Consider the following 21806-nt stretch of genomic DNA (forward strand, 5'->3'; position numbering starts at 1 on the left):
AGAGAGAAGGTGAGGAGCCACTGATTCCGTCTGTGGAGCTCAGTGGCCTCGTGTTTTGTCAGTTCCAGATACCCTTGGTCTAATGGTGGCCCATCTTCTTCCTTCTGGGGACCAGTCATCAGGCGGAGGCCGTTCCCCTCCTTTATAAACCTTAGACTCCTGAAGCCAATAAGCTTTTCCCTTTACCCCCTGCACTTTTCAGAAATCTGTCCATTCCAGAGTCACTTTGGTTAAAGCTCAGTGTACTTAGGAGGATTAACTTTATTTCATCTTACTGCTTTCACTTTTGTTCCTGTCCCTCAAGTTTTCCATAAGTTAATTTCTTAATGTAATTTAAGAAACTTCATAAAATAGTTACCAATTATTCAATGGTTGGTCATTCTACAAAGTTAAAAAACCATCATTTCTTAAAACTCAGTAAGTAGTATGTTTTTTTTTAATAGCACTCAGAGCAGAGATTTGGCAGAGGCTGGGGAAACGCCCACTGCTGGCAACCTCACAAAAACCGCATCGGAAATCGGCCCTCATGAGAAGCCAGTGGAAGACACAATTTCTGTATTTGTCTTCTCTCCCTTCTTCCGATAGCATGGCCCAGCACACCTGGCTGTCCGACTGTCCCGTGGCCTGTGAAAGGGAAGGTGGTCCACTTAGCAGGCCTTATTGTGTGCATGAATGAGACAGGCAGAGGGCACACCTGGGAGCAGGAAGCAGGGCTCAGGCCTGAGCGATCAGAAGAGAGCTGGGGGTGGACCTGACAGTTACAAGATCAATTGTGCACTTTGGTCGAAAGAACGACAGTGGGTGGTCCTGACAGAAGGTGGGCTGGATGTCATGGGAACCCACCAGTGGGCAGTGCCATATGGACCCACTTGCACTATGAGTCTGTTTGAAGCTAATTCCTTTGCATGCAGTATTTTTCAAAATCACTTTACCCTTTGCGGTATTGCACCTTTATTCTGAATCTAACAAGGCAAAGGAAATTTCACTCACAATATTCTTGTTTAAGAATGCTTTGGAGAATTCTAACATCTATTGGTACTATTGATAGATACTGGCCAAATGTCTATTAGGTCATTTCTCAGGATTGGGAGTCACATGATATTATATGTTATTACAGAATAATTTTAGGGTAATTTCCCAGTGGATAGCTACTCTGAATAGCAGCAGCCTATGCCTCTTACTTGCTAATGCCATCTTATGAAAAGTTTCTCACCAACACACTGAATTGAACAGCCACATCACTTTTTTTTGTTACTTTTCCACAGGAGGTAAACCAACAGTATGTCTTTCATTTAGTCGGGATTAAAGATGCATTTTTTTCTTTTTAATCTTATTAAAATTGGGCTTTTTTTTTTTTTTTAAGGCTTAGCTGAAATTTCATCCTGAAAAATAAAATGTAAAGGTTTACTAACAGACTACTTCATATTAATGTATATTATTCAAACCAGAGCTCAAATTCCGATCCCTAAGTTTCCACCAGTGACCACAGTCTCCTGGCTTCCCAGTAGATTCAGAGTGAGATAAGACCCTCTGTCACGGCCCCAGGCCCAGCTCTCTGCCTCTTTCCCATGCCCGCACTGGCAGCAAACCCACTCAGGAAGCAGGTGTTGGGCTCAGGGGAAGGTCAAGCCAAAAGCCTTCGTGCCCCTGAGAGAGGTGGCAGCTTAGCCGAGCACCGCACTAAGAAATTCTGAGAATATTTGGGAACCCGCTCATTTTACAAGGTGGAATTACAGATAAAGATTGTTGATGTCTTGTTCTCTATTGCATTAGTTGACACCAAAACCAATTTTAAAAAAATCTAATTTACTGCCATTTTTGGACTTTAAAAATAAGTCTTTTGGGAACATTCATTTACCATAGTCACCTAAGTGTGAGGAGATTTCGGCTTCTCCCCAAAGGTCTCTGCAGACAGGAGACCTCTGTAGACAGAACTGAGGCCTGGGGGGAACAAAGGACCAGCAAGCGAGGCGAGAGGAGACGAGGGCCCTTCTCCCCTTCCTGGTCCTGGCGGCCCTGGGGAGCGTGGAGAACCACCTCTGCCATCTGAGGCACTAACAGGGGAGGACAGACATCATAAGGCTGCCATCAGGGCTTCCAGGCCTGAGAGACAGTACCCCACCCACACTCTGCCGCTCTCCAGGAGGGCGGGCACCAGGACAGTACCAGCCACCATTTCAGAAAACCCCCATAACACATCCCATCTGTGCACAACCCCCCGTATCAGCCAACCCAGAGCCAGACCAGGGCAATATCCCCCCAAGGCAGGTAGCCCTTTACACCAGAAGACCCCTGTCTCCTTCCCAGCTCCCAGCACAGAGGAGTGGGCCTTGAGAAGAGAGGGGAGAAGGTGCTAGATACATCACCATCTCTTCCCACTGCAGGTCTCCCAGTGTCTGAGTAGGACGAGAGCTGTATTTAATATGAGGTTGAAGTTTTTCATTGGTTTGGACTTCTAGTAACTAAAAGTGATGAGACATCAGTGAGATTGGCCCCAGATTCCTTAAGGGATATGTCATGGAAATTTGGCATAGTGCAGCTAAAATGTGTGATTGGAAAAAAAATGAAACTATTTTAAGTTCATTAATAGTTGCACAGAGAATTGACTGCCCAATAAGCTAGTTATAGATTATTTAGAGGATTTATTTTTAATGTTTATGATCTTTCATAACTAACCATATACAGTAAGTCTTCACTTTACTTCATCGATAGCGAAGCTACATAACAAGAGTTAAGTTCCTGCAGCATAATTCTTGTCATAAAACATCACCAAACTTCCAAAAAAAGACCCAAAACACTGCTAATATTAAACATTGGAATTAATGTTGCTACATACAATACATTTAAGAAAGATTAATAAGCCCTAGCCGGTTTGGATCAATGGATAGAGCGTCAGTCTGTGGACCAAAAGGTCCCAGGTTCTGTTCCCCTCCAGAGCAAGTACTTTGTAGGCACCTCCTCAGCCTGGTGAGGGCTCATGGAGAAGGCAATCAATGAATGTGTTTCTCTCACATCAGTGTGACATCCTCAGCGAGGATTAACAAAAAAAGAAGAAAGATTAATAAATTGATTAATAAAAACAAGTAAGAGAATTCTTTTCCAACTTGCTCATTCCACTTCAGGGTTGTGGGCAGCCAGAATCTATTCCTGTAGCTCAGGGCACAGGGGAACAACCTGGTACAGGATGCCCTTCCAGCCCAGGGCCACTCACAAACACACCCAAACCCACTCTCACTTGGACTGCAACAGCGAGGACACACATGCATATCTTTGGGATGTGGGGGGAAACTGGGGTCCCCGGAGAAAACCACAGACATGGGGAGAACATGCAAACTCCACACAGATAATGGCCGTGGCCAGGAATCCGTTTTTTTCTCCTCATCTATATTATAACAAATGACATTGAATGAAATGTTATTCAAGGACCTGCTAGAGTTAATTTTAAAGAAATGAAGTCTGTAAAGCTAATCACTGAATTTGTTCATCTCTCACTTAGGCCTTATCAATGTTTTAGATTATTCAAACAAAGTGTTCATCAGAGTCATTGAGATAAGACATCAGTCAAAACTAATAGAACTTCTCCATCGCCCCTTAATTCAGCTGGAAAGATTTAATTACTAGTTGGTTTCAGGTTACTCAGATTTTGATGTCCTGGGCTTAGCATTTTAGAACTATTTATAATGCAGTAGAGCTATGCATGAATTGGCGTTTTCCTGATAGTTTTAGCAGGCAAAACTGCTTACTAGAAACTGAAAAGCCTAAAAGGGGGATAAGTGTTTAACTGCCATTGAGGAATGCAACTAAAATGTCCCCATTTCTTTTTTATGTGGTGGCTTAGAGCTTCCAGGACAAGATAACTGTGGTAACGCATCGGCTGTAGCCCATCTGCTGGCCGAGGCCCAAGCAAGCCAGTGTGGGGCAGTCCGCTGGACACAGCAGTCTCGCCTGTGTGCCTAGGGGACAGACATGTCTTGGTTTTGTCACAGCATGTCTCTCTTTATTGGCATCTAATCCAAAGCACTCTGTAGAAATGTGTTTATTTTGCTCGAGAGCTGATTAAGTAGAAAAATACTTAATAAACATATAGATACTTATTTCATCAGGCCAGCTTTAGCTAAAACATTAAGTAAAATACTTCAGTAGGTACAACCTGGGAGGAAATGTGGGATTCTTTTTCTTTGCTTTTTTTTTTTTTTTCTTCCTTCTTTTATAGGAGAGATTAAGCATATTTAGATTTGATGGAGAGCTTGAGAGAAGAGAGGAAAGAATGATGGAATGAAGTACGTGAATAGATATGAAGAAGTAGGATTTCAAGGGAAAGAAAGAAATATTTTACTTGAGCAGGGAAGTGACAACTGAGGAGTTGAAATGAGAGAAGGGAGAGTGAAAAAAAAAGGATAACTTCGCAAGCCCCTGGGTTGTTCAAATTAAAGGCCTTTTTCGGCATTGGCCTTGGCCAGCTCCTGGAAAGAAGAGAACCTCTGAGGTGGTTTTTGTATACCTGAGGACGTGCGGCTATGCTGCCCCAGTTTGAGAAGATACGTTTATCCTGATTTATGCAAACACCTGCTTTTGCTATTGGAGAGAGGGCTGGTGTCCGAGTAGCTGAGGGAAGGCACACGTGTGTTGCATGCCTGTGTGGCTAACCCACAGCAAAAGCCCTAGACACCAAGGCTGGGTCAGTGGCCCTGCTTGTCAGTGCCTCTCATGTGTCATCACACATCATTGCTATAGAATTGAATGTCCCTGTGCGACTCCACCATGGTGGGAGTGTTTAAAGCCGTGTTCCCCTGTTTTTAACCTATTAAAAGAGAATGTGAAAAACTTTATGTGATAATTGGATTTTGAAGTGCTTTTGTACTTCTTGGGAGACCTAAGAACCAGCTTCCAGTGGGCTGCAATCCAAACTCATGTTACTGGAATTGAGGTTGTCTGTGAGTGTCTGCCCAGACACCTCCAGCTGTGTGGCCAACGCTAGGTCACTTGGTTTCTTCTGGGTGTCCTCACCTTTATAGTGGGGTTGGTAATGTCTGTCCCATAAGGTTTCATGATGCTAGGATCCTCTGAGAAAGCATAGGACCTAGGACAGTGTGTAACACAGTGTAAATGATTCATTGTTGGTACTTTCCCTTTCTCTTCCATTGATGGCTACAAGAAATGTTTTCTCCCTTTTCTGTGGGAATGAAAGTAGAATCTAAATATCTTAAATTTACTGTAGATGTTTAGAGGTTAAACAACCAAAATAGATGCTTCGTGGCAGTTTCCAGTTATAATCTCAAAATAGTTACAGTAATTCAGTCAGGAGACAGGGCCACTCAGCTCAGAACAGATATACACGGAATCCTCCTTCCAGATAGGGAAATAGTGTCTATTTTGGGAGGAAGGCTGTGCCAGTAGACAACATTAACACCACTTTTAAGAGCACATTTTATAAGAAATTTAGTGTGAAGAGTTCAGCCTTTATAATATAACTAGAGGCCTGGTGCACGAAATTAGTGCACGGAGGGGGGATCTCTCAGCCCAGCCTGCACCGTCTCCAATTGGGGACCCCTTGGGGGATGTCCGACTGTTGGTTTAGGCCCAATCCCACAGGGACATCCCTCTCGCAGTCCAGGACCACTGGCTCTTAACTGCTCATCTACCTGCCTGCCCTTTTGCCCCTAACTGCCTCTGCCTGCCTGCCTGATCACCCCTAACTGCCCTCCCCTGCAGACCTGGTCTCGCCCCCAACTGTCCTCCTCTGCTGACCATTTGGTTCTGATTGGTTGGTTTCTATGCCACTCAGCGTCAAAAGCTCTGTCTCCTAGGCAGCCATTGGCTCCCCACAGCACCCCGATTTGGTTCTGATTGGTCAGTTTCTATGCCAGTCAGTGTCAGAAGCTCTAGGCAGCCATTGGTTCTTCACAGCACCCACATTTGGTTCTGATTGGTCAGTTCCTTATGCCAGTCAGATCTCTGGGCCTATCAATGGGGCCTGATCAGAAAGGCTGCTGATCAGCCCTGGTGGAGGCCTGGAGAGAAATGGAGGTGCTGCTGCTGGCCAGACTGGGAGACAAAGAGAGAGGCAAGTGCTGATCAAAAGCTCCCTCAGAGGCAACGGATCCATCCCTGCTTCTCTCTTCAGGCCTCTCTCTGGCCCTGATTTGCAGCCCCCTCAGCAGTCATTGTTGGGGCACCGCACCTGCAGTAGAAGCAGTCAGCACTGGGTTGCCATGGTAAGACTGACTTCCGGTTGTTGAGCCTCAGTCATTAATGGTCATTACAACCCAGGGTTCTAGTATATTAGGATGTAAGTATCATTAATTACCACTGTTTTGTAAGTACATGCTGGAAGTATATGTGTCAGGTTCTCTTAAGCAGGCTTCATGGAAGGCTCACTGACTTGAGAGCGCCTCAGTGCAGAAGTGAAATCAGGAAATGCCTTCACGTATTGATGTTTTATTTATTTATTTTCTTACTTTACTGCCTACTATTCCTGCTGCTCAGTCTCTTTGGCAGAAGGCCCCTTACCTGTTTATATACATCTAAACTAATCAGTGGACCTGGATGGAATTTTGCTAGCACTTTGTTGTATTTCCCACTCTCGTTGTTAGTAAAACGAGCGTGGCGGCCTCCATGGACAGTACTTTGTAAAACCAAACCAGATTCTATTCAGCACAGTGAAAAAGCTAAATCGGAATATTAGGGGGAAAAGAAGTATGTCCCTCCAGGCCACATACAACTCAAAACAGTCTGAGGCATGTACTGGTAAATTTTACAAAGTGCTATAAGCAGTTCAGCATCAAAATTGCCATAGAAAATTATTGTTGTTAGCCATTCTGTTGATACTTCATATTGTTGGAATTGCTAGCAGATGGGAAAAGAGATGAGTCAGGGTACAGTATTAGCAATCCACATTTTTTAAATCATAGGCCACTAATAAGGTCTGTAGCATCTGTAAGGTTTATTTAAATAGTTGCTAAGAAGAGTTTGTTTTCCCAGTAAACACAGCTAATCTTGTACGGGATTTCCTTGATTGACTATTTGACTAACTGTGTTAACATTAACATCTAAGACCATTTGCTATGTTGTGGTGGTGCCTCATTTATTTTGACAGACTGATTATACTAGGTCTTGAAATGTTGTCACATTTATGCATTTAATGACTATTTTTTGAGATTGCAACTTTTAAAAAAAATCACTCATATAATTAGGACTATTTTTGACAAAAGAAAATAATATAAAAATCTAAGTGCTTTACCCTATAACTCTTAAAATGAAATGATTTGAGAAAGTGGTTCCTTCTTATCATTTGGCTATGATGGTTTAGGTTTTATTATGGGTAGGATACAGAAAGCTCTGGTTTTACTGAAAGCTCTTCCTGTTCCAATACTCATAAAGTTCAGAAATAATTCTACTTATTAGAAGTTTGAACTGTCAGAATTATCCGTGGCTTGATTTAATCTTATTTCCCATCTTAACTTTTTATGTCATTGAATTACCGTATTTTTCGGACCATAAGACGCACTTTTCCCCCCCCCAGAAGTGGGGGGGGGGGGGTAAGTCCCTGCGTCTTATGGTCCAAATATAGCCTACACATATACTTTAAAAAAAAGTTTTTTTTACTTGCCCGGCTCTGTGTGGTCTCTGTGTGCTTGCCCGGCTCTAAAATGGTTCTAAATGCTGCTGTTTACTTTACAGGGTTGATTACATGTGTTTATGACTGTGATGTTGGGTTTTAATGCACATAAAATATTTTAGGACACTATTTGTTTCAGAATCTTTTTTTCTTCATTTCCCTTCTCTAAAAACTGGTGCGTCTTATGGTCCGGAGCATCTTATGGTCCGAAAAATACGGTAGTTGTGTTGGTTTTTTTATGCAAGAGCCGGTAAGTTATTACTGTGCATATCTTTTACGTGGATTTTTGAGGGATATTGAGAAATATAATATTTTAGGTATTGATTTATGATTTTACTTTCTGGATGAAATGTGATAATCCAGGGCTATCGTTAACAAAATGAGCTGTTTATTCAAACTGTCAGTAATGATTCAAAGCCAATTTTCAACTGAAAATTGACTTGTATTAAAAGTATTTCTAACTCTTTCATTTAACTTATGAACACCTAATTATTATGCCATCTAATTATTGTTGTTAAGAAGTTTAGGGGTTTATATAAAGTCTTCCATTTGTTTTAAACAAACTTTTTATGAGAACTTGGAGATCCTAGTCTACCAGCTGGCCTAAGCTTAATGGAGATGGCAGTTCTACCTTTTGTTGAGCTTCTGCAGTTTATTCCTTTTTAGAAGACTGCTCTCTAAAAAATATCGAGATGTGGGGTTTTTCATTCCCTGTGTCCATTATAGCTCATACTGGTTGAAGACCCCAGGCACATCTCAGCAGCACACCCGTTCCTTGTGGTGACTTAACACTTTAAACAATGGCGGTGCTAGATTCAGAATGTCAATTTGGGCCCTAGCTGTGTGCTCAGTGGGTTGTCGTCATCTTGTGCACTGAACAGTTGCTGGTTCGATTCCCAATCAGGGCACATGCCCAGATTTCTGGCTCCATCCCTGGTAGGGGCCGTGCAGGAGGCAGCTGACTGATGTTTCTCTCTCACATTGATGTTTCTCTCCCTCCTCCCTTTTCCTAAAAGTCAATTTAAAAAAATATATTTTTTAAAAAAAGAATGTCAAGCTTGGTATAATGGAAAAAAAAAAAAAAAAAAAAGCATTGACCTAGAGGGCAGGTTACAGCTTTGTATTAACCAGGAACGTAGCTTTGAGCAAGCCACCTCTTAACTCCTCACCTAAAATTCTGGGAAATAACATAGAATGTTCTCTTTTATTTTTTTTATTTTTTTTAATAAATCTTTATTGTTCATATTATTACAAAAGTTCATTTTTCCCCCTCCACCAGGTTCCCACCCCACCCTCTGCCCTTTCCCCACCCCCCCATTGTCCTCATCCATAGGTGCACAGTTTATGTTCAGTCTCTTCCAATACCCCCCTCTCCCCCTTTCCCCAAGAATCGTCAGTCCACTCCCCTTCTATACCTCTGATTCTATTATATTCACCAGTTAATATTGTTCATAAGATTTTTTTTTAATTCCCTTGGTTTTTAGATTCACGTGTTGATAGTTACATATTTGTTGTTCATAGTTTTTATCTTTATTTACTTTCTATTCTAAAAGAACCCCTTTCAGCAATTCATATAATTCTGGTTTGGCGGTGATGGACTCCTTTAGCTTTTTTTTATTAGTGAAGCTCTTTATCTGGCCTTCGATTCTGAGTGATAGCTTTGCTGGGTAGATTATTTTTGGCTGTAGGTTCTTGCTATTCATTAACTTGAATATTTCTTGCCATTCTCGTCTGGCCTGCATGGTTTCTGTTGAGAAATCAGCTGACAATCGTATGGGTGCTCCTTTATAGGTAACTACCTGCTTTTCTCTTGCTGCTTTTAATATTCTCTGTCTTTTGCTCTTGGAATTTTAATTATGATGTGTCTTGGTGTGGTCTTCTTTGGATTCCTTTTGTTTGGAGTTCTGTGTGCTTCCTGGACTTGTAAGTCTAATTCTTTCACCAGGTGGGGGAAGTTTTCTGTCACTATTTCTTTCAGTATGTTTTCGATATCTTGCTCTCTCTCATCTTCTGGGACCCCCATAATTCTGATGTTGGTTCGCTTGAAGTTATCCCAGAGGTTTCTTAAATCATCTTCAACTTTCTGGATTCTCTTGACTTCTTGCTTCTGTGGAGGAGTATCTTCTGGCTCTTTATGTTCCAAATCTTTGACTTGATTCTTGCAATCTTCCATTTTGTTTTTAGGACTCTGTATAATATTTTTTAATTCAGACAATGTATTCTTTATTTCTTGTTGATCCCTTATTAGTTCTTGTTGATCCCTTATTAGTTCTTGTTGATCCCTTTTCATCTCCTCATAGGTCTTATCGACCTTTTCTAGGAAATTCTTAAAAAACTTTATAAGCGTGGTTTTGAACTCTATATCTAGTCTCTTCTTTTCCTCCATTTCTTTTGTTTGTGATCTAATTCCTTGTCTTGGGATTTTCACAGCTTCCCTGAGTTGGTGGGCTGGCTTTGTGTGCTAAGGTGTCCTATATGGTTCAGTGAGTCAGCCTCCCAGTTACCTAAGGTGGGCAGTCTTGGTGTAGCCCTTTGTGGGATGGGTGGGCAGTCTTGTTGTTAAGCCTTGCTTATTGTTGGTATCACTGGGAAGCATTGATCTCCAAGCCAATTGGCTATGAGGATCAGAAGTGTCTCAGCTAGGAGGGTTTCTGTATTCTGCTTGGATGGGCGGAGTCTCGGGGTGGCACAGACACGCTTTGTTGAATCCCGCACAATTGGTTGTAGGCGCGAGCACCTCTTTGGTATAGGCGCAGACAAGCTTTAGATTCCTGTCTGCCCCTCCCTAGGAGAGTCCTATTGGCAGCGAACGAGGAAGCTAGCCACTGGAAGGGCCTCTATGCTCTGCTTGGATGGGGCGTAGTCTCGGGTGGTGCAGACAAGCTTTATTCAGCCCCTCCCTACGAGGGCCTGGTTTCTGAGTCCCGCAGTAATGGCCGCTGGCTTCACACACCTCCGAGAGATCTCTGCCCACTGCCTGACAGACTGGCCTCTGTCAGCGCAATAGGGTGGTTTTGTTTTCCTCCCGAACAAGAAAGCCACCTGCGCATTAGCTGTCTGCCCTCTCCGCGCGCAGGGAGTAAGCCGGTAGCGAACTCGGCCTGCCCTCTCCACACTCCGCAAGCCAGCCGGCAGCGAACTCTGTGGCTGCTTTTTCGCGCGCAGTTTTCCGTACCTTCACAGTTCCTGAGGTTCAGCGTGCCTTCTCTCTCCTTCCCAGATGGTAGAGCCTCCCTTCAGCCAGCCGTCCGGCGCTTCAGGGTGATGTTTCCCCCGTTTTTCAGTTCTAAGTTCAAACTTGTTGTGGTAGGCTGCATTCGGGTGTCTGCCCTATGCCGCCATCTTGGTTGTCTCCCAGAATGTTCTCTTTTATAATAATATTCTAAAGGTTTAACTCATACACCAACTTTATAGTTTATATAAATGTTTTTGTTTTCTTTTAAGTAAATGCTTTGGGTGATCCTGGATAATCCCAGATCATTTTAATAATCCCAGATCTCAAAAGGTATTTCTCTCAAGTCCATCTGATTCAGATTACCGGAAGTCAGTTTAAACTCTTTTTATGGAGTTGATTTTATTCTCTGCCTTTATAAATATGTATAGACCCCTGATATTTTACATTTCAAATATCTAAGACAGGCAAAAAAATCTTGTGAATAGAAAAAAAAAAATCCCTCAGGTAATAGAACAACATCATTCTGAAACTTCTTTCTTTAAATTTAAATTCTTTATTGTTTAAAGTATTATATGTTTCCTTTTCTCCCCATTGTCCTCTCCCTGGCTGCCCCCACACCCAGCACATGCCCTCACCACACACACACACACACACACACACACACACTCTCTCTCTCTCTCTCTCTCTCTCTCTCTCTCTCTCTCTCTCTCTCTCTGTGTGTGTGTGTGTGTGTGTGTGTGTGTGTGTGTCCATTGGTTATGCTCATACGCATGCATACAAGTTCTTTGGTTGATCCCTTAACCTCTCACCTCCCTGCCTTTCCTCATAGATTGGACAGTCTGTTCAATGCTTCTATGTCTCTGGCTCTCTATTTTGTTCATCAGTTTATGTTGTTCATTACATTCCATAAATGAGTGAGATCATGTGATATTTGTCTTTCTCCGACTGGCTTATTTCACTTAGCATAATGCTCTCCAGGTCCATCCATGCTGTTGCAAATGGTAAGAGTTCCTTCTTTTTTACCACAGCGTCGTATTCCATTGTGTAGATGTACCACAGTTTTTTAATCCACCCATCTGCTGATGGGCACTTAGGCTGTTTCCAAATCTTAGCTATGGTGAATCGTGCTGCTATGAATATAGGGGTGCATATATCCTTTCCGACTGGTGTTTCTGGTTTCTTGGGATATGTTCCTAGAAGTGGGATTATTGGAACAAATGGGAGTTCCATTTGTAAGTTTTTTAGGAAACTCCATACTGTTCTCCACAGTGGCTGCACTGCATTCCCACCAGCAGTGCAGGAGGGTTCCTTTTTCTCCGCATCCTCGCCAGCACTTGTCATTTGTTGATTTGTTGGTGATTGAAACTTATTTTCTTTGAGTGTTTTTAAAGAAGGTGTGGGTCCTGTTTCTGTCTTTGTGTTCAAGTTCTTCCTGTCACTGCATGTCAGCTCACTTATTAATCAAGTTTCTTGTCCCTAGTGTTTGTAAAGTTTGCTTCACAATATTTTCCCATAATACTAAGCCATTATTCATTGTGCAAGTTCTATTTTATCGTTAAATTTAGTACAAAATTGTATTAAATAAAATTAGCCTAAAACATAAAATCCTTTTCCAGACAAATTATTCATTTTTGTACATTTGTTCATTTATAATAAAAACCACAAGGTGTACATGTTCTAACACCTTTTCACTGGCTTAGAGCTGTGGTAACACAGCTGCGTGTGTTCCATATATTGGAGAAAGATGCTGCTAAGTAGCAATAAAAAATGTAAGTCAAGTTGTTCCATGCACATAGCAACTTGAAGCAGCCTCCCTTCCCTTTGATAAAGGTGCTCAGAAAACCTGGTGTTAGTCAAGGAAACTTTGTCTAGTAATATTGATATTTATTCAGAAAGCCCAGCTTTTCCTTCTGACATTATCCTTATTAGCCCTCAAAATGATTTTAATTTGAGTTAGCATTTTAAAAGGGCGGTAGTGGATTGTGTGATATTATAGGGCCAGTTTATCATTATGAGTCTCCATAAAATTTTATCTGATCTGTGAGTCCCTTTACTACTCAAGCATATTGTGCAGGGCTGTTTTTCAAGAGATCAGAAAGCTGCTTCTGCCACATTTCCCACCACCAAACCATTTCCAGGCTGTGGGAGGCTTAATGGCTATAGAAACAGAGTGGTGAATATATGTTATTAGGGTTTAACTAGGAGCCAACACCCAGTCCCACCTTATAAAAAGTGAAAAATGCTGCCAGTTAACCTCACTTTTTCCTTTTTTTGTTTTTGTTTTTAATCTAGTTACCACAATTTAGATTTATTTAGAAATCTTAATATTTCTGTAATATTATTAACAAAATGAGAAGAACCTCTGACCACAAATGCTAAGGTTTGGGGATTATTACATATACAGACCATACGATCAGGGACAAAACCTTTTCCAGGAAATCTTAGCCTCATCCAGGGCTTCCGTTTAATCCTAAACGCTGATGATGTCTTTAGCTTGAATCTCTCCCCTGAGCTCCAAACCCCCAAATTATAATCCATAACTAACATATCCACCTTGAAGCCTTGCTTCTCTCTCAAAAGCAACAGGACTAAGCTCAATTTTATTAACTGCCCTATCTACCCACCACCCAGCCTTAAAGCAGGGGTCATTTTTAGCCCTCTCTTCTTTCCGAACCCTTATGATCAGCCAACCCAAGCCCGATCAGTTCTGCATTCAGGCTCTCTAATGTCTCTCTTCTCCATCTTCTACTTCTGCTCTCCGGATTCAGCCTCAGCTCTCACTAGACTGTTTCAGTAGCCTGCTGACGGGTCTTCCTTCCTCCATTTCCCCAGGGCAATCTATTTTCTACACCCGCCATTGGAGATATTTTTCTAAAGCTCATTCATGTATGATCATGTCACCATTGGTGCTCAGAATTATCAAGCATTTCTTTTCTGATAACAGAAAGTTTGCAGCAACATGTCTAAGGCCCCCAGCAATCTGCCTCCTCCCTTCCTGCCTCATCCTCTGGCCCTGGGGTCCCTCACACATCAGCTGGCCGGCCGATGTCTCCAAGATGCCAGGCATTTGTGTGCCTTCTGCTATTTCCTCCTGCCTGTCCTGTTTCTCATCTTCTCAGCTTACTCACCCTTCAGTGAACGAGCTATTCTGTACCCGTCTTGCCAGTTAGATTGCAAGCTCTCTGTGGGAGGCAGAGTGATTTATTCATCTCTGAATTGTTGCTGCTTGGTCCATAGAAAATACCAATAAATACTTGATAAATGAGTCATCTGAAGTTCTCTGGCAGTCCCGCTGAAAACATAGCTCTAAATGAAGCTTATGTGGAAGTTGGCTTTCCTGTCACCTCAACCTTACACAGCCATGGATTTGAAATCAGATTATGAAAACAACATCAACAAAAACTCTAGCTTTAGCACTAAAGCCATGCTCTAACTTTCCTAAACAGGTCTGGCTTTTACTCTGAACTTATATTTAATATAAGAATAAAAAACGATTATTTAATCAGTTTTCTGGGTCCCAGGAGATTAACAAATTTGAAGTAGAGAGAGGGTACAAGCTGAGTGATGGCCATGAAAGGGAACTTATAGGTTCTCCCCAAATGAAGATAAAAAGCCAAAAAGGAAAGACAGAATGATTACCTGGCACAGATTAATAATCAATAGTAATAATCATCCTCAAGGAAAGTCTCTTAGGTCCTGTGTCCTCTGCCTTAGGAGGCAGCATATTTCATTAAATGCTTTATAAAGATTTTCCGTTCAAAAGTTTTATCACTTAAAGAACTAAGACTTAGGTATTTAATGAATTTACATATGTGGGTACTTCATGAATTTACATATGTGGAACATCCAATTCCCCAATGGTGCCAGATAATGTCTCCAACATCAAGACCTGTGTTTGTTTTTTTTGCAAAGTTTACATATGAAAATATGTCAGAGGAAGAAGTTTTTTCTTATAAGTAGCTTCTTTCCCTGGATTTGGTTTATTATTGTAATATTTTTATAAACTTATTGGCAGTTTGCCCCTCTAAAGGTAGTATATTTACAAGAGTATCTTAATGCAAAATAAATGTTAAGTAATGATAATTGTTTACTTTGTCTGATATCATTTCTCCTAATCTTAGAGTGACCCATTCCTTTGAGTCATTTATTCTGTATTCCTACTTATCTACCCACCCTTCTTGTCATGATGCCTAGCAATATAGTTGAGTAGTTTCTAGTTGTGTGTGTACAATCTCTAAAGTTTAAATATTTTGTGGAATATCCGTATTAGAGACATGAGACTCGGGTATAAAAATGGATAATAAAATAATACATGACTGTAGAATCAAATACTGAATTGTATAATGTGGTTGTGCTGTTATAGAAATTCAACGATGGGCTGAAATGGAAAGAGGCGAAGCAGAATGGGATCTATGTAGACAGCACATGTCTCTCTCGGGAACGTGGCTATGTGTGGTCCTTACTAGCCCTTCACCTCACCTGTGTGTGCAGGTTTCGAGATCCTGTTGGCTTATTCTTTATCCCCACAGGATAAAGTATAAGTACTGGCATGACAGGTGCATGATCAATACTTATATTAAAATCAATGAAAGCATGTAATACCATGCATTATATGTAAACATATACACTGAGTGGCCAGATTACTATGATCTCTGAACGCATAATAATCTGGCCACTTAGTGTGTGTGTGTGTGTGTGTGTGTGTGTGTGTGTGTGTGTGTGTATTACAGGCCCAGTGCATGGATGGGGTCCAGCCAGCCTGGCCAGGGGAGGGGACATGGGCGGTTGGCCGGCCTGCCTGCTGGTCGAACTCCTGGTCGAGGGGACAATTTGCATATTAGCCGTTTATTATATAGGTTATACACTGAGTGGCTAGATTATTATGCGTTCAGAGATCATAATAATCTGGTCACTCAGTATATAATAGTATAACATAATAAGCTCTGTTGTTTGGATGATAGACTAAAAGGTAACGGCCACTTTTACACATATCAGAACTTCGCACACACCAGAGCCAGGAGGCCACTCCGTCTTTATCCTGGATTTTCCTTCTGCATATTTCAAAACTGATTTTTAGAGGAAGAAGAAGGGAGAGGGGAAGAAGCATTGGTATGAGAGCGAGAGAGCGATTGGCTGCCACTCCTGCGTTTTTGGAGCTCCTCTTTGAATTTTCTTTAGAATCGTAACACATTCTTTTCAGCATCTCCAGTGGTGACGAATCTTTTTCACCGGAGAATCGATTTTATTTTTGGAGCCAAGAGTCCCGAGGGCCAGACATAGTGACGAAAGCTGGGGGGTCAAGCAGGAAGGCTGTTTGGGGTTAAAATTGACATGTGACTGTAAAGTCATGAGCTTGTTTTCTGGCTTGGTTCATAACATAACCAAAGATAGTGATCTTAAAACAAAAAATAATCTGCAGGTTTCATCATTTTAAGGCCAAGTCTGGGTCACTCTCCTCATTTTCCTGCTCTGGAGTTGGTCCAGGCTCCCTGGAGTGCAGTCCCCGCTGTGCCTGGCTCTCAGGGCCCCGCCCGCCCAGGTTCCCTGATGCCCGTGGTCCTTCTCAACATGGCAGGGGCCTCCGCAGGGCCCCGCTCACCTGACTCTTGTTCAGGGACCAGCGCAGCCCCTGCTCCCTAAAGAGAACCTTCTCTCCATTGATTTATAGCGAGGCTCTTGTCTCTTTGTTGGGAATCTGTCTAAGAATCCAGTGGTCCTGGCTGCTGTGGCTGAGTTGGTTGGGTGCCTTCCCATGCACTGAAAGGTTGTTGGTTCCATTCCTGGCCAGGGCACATGCCCAGGCTCAGTTCCCAGTCAGGGCATGCAGATTGCTCTTTGCTCTCACACCAATGCTTCTCCCCCTCTCCCTTCCTCTTCCTCTAAAAATCAATTTTGAAATGTTTTTAAAGAAATGAGTTTTCCTAGTAGATACTACCCAAGTGTCCTCTTAAAAATATACATTAAGTAGAAATAAGAGTTGCTCTCCCCAGGAAAACGCACACGTGAACATGCAGAATTTTACACATGAGAAGTTGATTCCTGGACGTGAGTTAAGAACCTTTCACTCTAATTTGTACCACACACAATAGGGTTTAATTTTATAGGATCTTGCATCAATCCCTAAATGTTTATAGTTGCTAATCTTGCCCTTCCCTTCCAACTTTAATTTGTAAGTTTCCTAAGGCAAGGAAATAGTTTGGAACTCATTTGCTTTCCCTACACTACCTACCAGGATGTTGACTATGTAATAGCATTCTGTAAATCATTATGGTTGAACAGATTTTTTTAAACCCCACCTGTTTGCCACCATTGCTTTCAGAGTCAGTTTCTTAAAAGAAGGAAGTCACAAAGTTTTAGATTTTTTTAAATGTTAATAAAATAAAAGCATAAGTGTTCAGTTATTTATCTCAGGGCATGCCATAAACCCTGAGATGACACACCCCCAAAAGTTGTGCTCAAGAGATAATCTTTTACTGTTTTGACGTATAAAGTTCAGGGTGCCACAGACCCTGATACAGAACACACTTTATCCACAATACACATAATACACAATACACACAATACACATGTGACGTAAGACCTCCTGTGCCGCAGAAAACCAGGAGAGCATGTGTGAGTGTTATCCCCAGAGGCAATCAAACTACATCATTTAGTCCAGCACTTTTTCAGCCTGTGTGCCCCAGGAATTTTTAAAACATGCACTACCTGACTATTTAGTCAGAGCCACTGATCTCTTTTTTGTTAGATTCTCAAATTTAAAAAGACAACAGCCAATACAACAATAGCTGTTCAGTGTGAATGAATCAAAATTATACCTATTTTTAAAAATATATATTTTATTGATTTTTTACAGAGAGGAAGGGAGAGGGACAGAGAGCTAAAAACTTCGATGAGAGAGAAACATTGACCAGCTGGGGATGTGCCTGCAACCAATGTACATGCCCTTGACCGGAATCGAACCTGGGACCTTTCAGTCCACAGACCGACGCTCTATCCACTGAGCGGTTTTGGCAATACCTATTTTTTTTTTTTTTTTTTTATCAGTTGGGCAAAAAGTACATTTTTTGGTATGCTGAATTTTAGTAACAAGTTTATATGTGCCATGAGATGAAAAAGGTTGAAAAATCACTAATTTAATCAAATATTATTATTGTCAAACTATAACATATACAGTGAAAACCTGACAGGCACTTCATTGTCAAATTGGCCATGCCTATGTCAGAACTTACATGACACTTAGCAGGTTTGGAATATTTTTTTAAAATTTTTATTCATTTTAGAGGGGAGGAGGGAAAGAGAAAGAGAAACATCGATTTGTTTTGTTGTTCCACTTATTCATGTTCATTGGTTGATTCTTGTATGTGCCCTGATCAGGGATCAAACCCGCAATCTTGGCATATCAGGATGACACTTTAACCAACTGAGTTATCCAGCAAGGGCAGATTTGGGATATTTTGAATCATAAATTAAAAATCCTATTTTATGAAAATGCTCAGGATAAAATTATCAGTAATTTAATTTTTTTAAATTAACTTTCAGAGTGTATAAATGTTAAGCATTTGGTAAAATGCAGGATAGACAGTTAATTTAACTTGTATTCAGTTTGGTCACAATCTTGGGTGGTGTCTACCCGTGTTCATGATGGTCTTTGCACTCCATACTGGCCGGCGTGTGAGCCATTAGAGTGCATTTCTATGGAGCATGACCTGAGGGTCTATTTGTTGGCAATGGTGAATTTTTCTTTCTGCCTTTTTTAAAACAGATATATTCCCCAGCTTATTTTTCTCACTTGCTCTTTTTTAAAAACAGTGTGTTTTTGTGTGTGTGTGTGTGTGTGTGTGTGTGTGTTTTTATTCTGTTGCAACTTCCTTGAGGTTCCTACAAGATGTGGATCCTTGATTCTTCATGGAAGACATTATTCCTATTGTGATTATTGAGCCATATTTCAAAGATAATGTAAAGAGTTTGCTGAAATAGTTATGCTGAGACTCATTAGGTTTTAATATATTGTAGACAGTCTTACTATATTCATCTCTTCGTTGTCTCCTCTGTCCAGTTAAAAAACCTGAGTTTGGAAGAACTGCAGACGCGGTTGAAAGCCCTGGACCCCATGATGGAGCGGGAAATCGAAGAGCTCCGCCAGAGGTACACAGCGAAACGGCAGCCCATCCTGGACGCCATGGACGCGAAGAAAAGAAGGCAGCAAAACTTCTGATCTCATTTCCTCTCTCTCTGTTTCTATAACTATTCTGGAGACCAAGAAACCACTAAGAATTGAAGGAGTAGTATGATTTCTTTTTAATTCCTAAGATCTGTGCTCTACATCTAGGCAATGGTCAAAAACCGATTAGTACCTATTACCCAGGTAAAGTTCCAAAAGGCACAATCTTCAACTGTACCCGTTCTGTTTTCATTTTTAAACGATGAAAACAGCAGACATGTAGTCTTCTCTGTATTCGTCAGCTGCATACCAGCACTAAAACTGTTATGAAAATGAAGGCTGGGTTTAGAGACCTTGAAAATCCAAAGCTATTGTTTAATTATACAGCACTGAAGGGCTTTATGTTACAACAGTCTTTATTCTTATTTAGTAGCCTATTTATTATATCCTTTTAGGTAAACTTATTTATTTATGCCATTTCACTTTGTTTTGTTTTTTTAAAGACACGATCAGGATAGCTTTGGTGAAGGTAGGAAAGTATTAATAGATAATAATATTCAACCAAATTATACTCTAAGCAAGGAGCTATGGGGTACATTTCTTGATTTCCAGGATAGTTTTTCAATAGAAGCAAAGCAATAATAGCAATAGTACCTAAATGGGCCAGGCATTTTTTATACTGAAGCAATAATTCCATTTTTACCTCCTGAAATTTTTAACTTTTTAATTCTTAATATTTGGTACAAATAGAACTATATATATTTAGGTCAGACAGAGTTATAATGTTTAAAACCAAAGAAATCAATGGTATCCTTGCACAGAAAAAATGTGGTAAATATTTTAAAAGAAATCCTTAAGTCAAATGTAATTTCTTAATATTGTTTTACGTGTCATGTGTAGGTCTGATAGCTGAACTGTGTCAAACTGTAATAAGCTCATCAAATTTATTTCTGTGAAAATACACTCAATTGTCACAGGACCTTTTTGTTGATTTCATTTATTTCCTGGGAATTGGTAAACATCATGTGCCTGATGATAACAAAATAGCAAAAACATTTGCACTGAACTGTGCAAGCCTTGGGGAGTGAAAAAAGAATAAAACCATGAAAAAGAAACTCATTCTAAGCTGAATGAACATTTTCGTGATTGAACTGGGACCAGTCATTTCCAAAGCTACATCTGGCCATCTTGACAGTTTGTGTGTGTGTGTGTGTGTGTGTGTGTGTGTGTGTGTGTTTTTAACTACTATGTGTAAGTCATGAAGACAAATAAATTTTACTGTGACACCCAGCACATTTCATCTCTGTATGTCTTTTGTTTTGTTTTGTTTTGTTTTTTTGAGTCATCACTGGGATTCTCTTTTCCAGAGAAGGAAGATATATTGTTAGTCAGGATAGGCAAGATTGCTCAGTGATAACAACCCTGAGACTTCAGTCATTTAATATAACACAGGTCATTTCTCTCTTGTGCTCCCTGCCCATCCCAGGTTGGCCAGGCGCCCTCTCCTGTCACGCCCCAGGAGCTGCTGACGGAGCACCCCCCTCTACAACCGCAGCAAGGGAAGGAGCACTGACAAGTCTCACACTAGCTCCACCCAGCGGTGACTCATGGCCACTCCTAATTCCCTGGGAGCAAGGAAATGCAGCCTTACCCTGTGCTTTGCGGGCGAGAGACGGGAAATGCTGGCGAGTTCACTAGTGACAGCCACAGAAGGTATTTCACCTCTGAAAAGCATCTACTCCTTTTAAAAATGGCATTTGCACCCTAGGGAATGCCTTGGAGTATATTGCTCTCTGTTGAGCTCTTAAAATTATATGTATAATTGGGTATAAATTACAAGATTTTAAAATAATGGCTAAGTATTGAAAATTTTATAAAGGTTTGTAAGAATGAAACTACATGTAGCTTCAGCTACATCTTTATTGGAATCTGTTCAGGATTCCCCCTCCCCTTTTTTAATTGATAATACCTTGCCTAATTTGATGGAATCAAATAACTAATTGGCTATCACCAAAGTAAAATCACCTACTGAAATGAAAAGAAACCTGTGAAGATGATTTCTCCCCAGTTAACTAAATTAGAAAATGTATGCAAGGAGACTTGACTTGGGGTAGTAAACACACAATATAATGCACAGAGAATGTGGAATTGTGCACCTTAAACCCCAACGATTTTGTTCATCAGTGTAACCCCAATAAAAAAAAAATTATGCAAATTCACTCAATAAGGCCTGTTAACCGCTCTTACTAATTCAGTCTCAATAAAAATCCTCCTGTTAATAGTAAATATCAAATGTTACAATCACATTAAGATTTTTATGTAAATAGACGTTATATTTATGTTCTTCTTTAAAATACACATTTTAGAGAATTAAGCATAATGGGCAGTTTAATTTTAGAGCCTTAGGAAGCTGTAGAACATTTTAGGATAGATAATCTGTTTTAAATTTTTTTCCTATCTTCTCACCCTCTGTCCCACCAATCAGAAAAAAATTGGAATTTAACATTAAGTTTTGAGGAGCCAAAAACCATGAAAGAAACCCTCGAGTGTAGGTAAGCCTTGATTAATTGTGATGTGTAGGAAAGAGAGTTTTCAATTAATTTTAATGAGTTTGAGAAGTAGCCTCTTCAAGGAGGGAGAATTCAGAGGAGCCACAGATGCAGCCCAGAGCTTACTGTGGGGCTCAGCAGGGAGAGGGGAGGAATCAGGTTGTGGCAGCCGGGAAGAGCAATGGAGTTAGTGAGCATTCCTGCAGGAGTGGGCAGGAACAAGCTGCTGCTGAGCCCAGTGAGCACAACCACGGGGTCTGGCAATCGACATTCCAGACAGAAACCAAGCCAGAGAGCCTGCCC

The 21806-nt window shown here is 41.0% G+C and overlaps 1 protein-coding gene across 3 annotated transcripts in view; it reads left to right on the plus strand.

Annotated features, from left to right (window-relative positions):
- The window catches only part of STK3 (serine/threonine kinase 3), a 195186-nt gene extending 175127 nt beyond the window's left edge, over positions 1-20059 (plus strand). For all 3 annotated transcript variants that reach the window (XM_036436767.2, XM_036436768.2, XM_036436763.2), the window contains one exon: positions 18850-20059. In XM_036436767.2, the coding sequence (XP_036292660.1) occupies positions 18850-19008 (159 nt within the window). In that variant the 3' untranslated portion in view covers positions 19009-20059. The remainder of the gene's footprint in view (positions 1-18849) is intronic.
- Positions 20060-21806: the final 1747 nt, after the last annotated feature.

This window comes from Pipistrellus kuhlii, unplaced genomic scaffold (genome assembly GCF_014108245.1).
Source record: "Pipistrellus kuhlii isolate mPipKuh1 unplaced genomic scaffold, mPipKuh1.p scaffold_m20_p_14, whole genome shotgun sequence".
Classification (NCBI taxonomy): Eukaryota; Metazoa; Chordata; class Mammalia; order Chiroptera; family Vespertilionidae; genus Pipistrellus; species Pipistrellus kuhlii.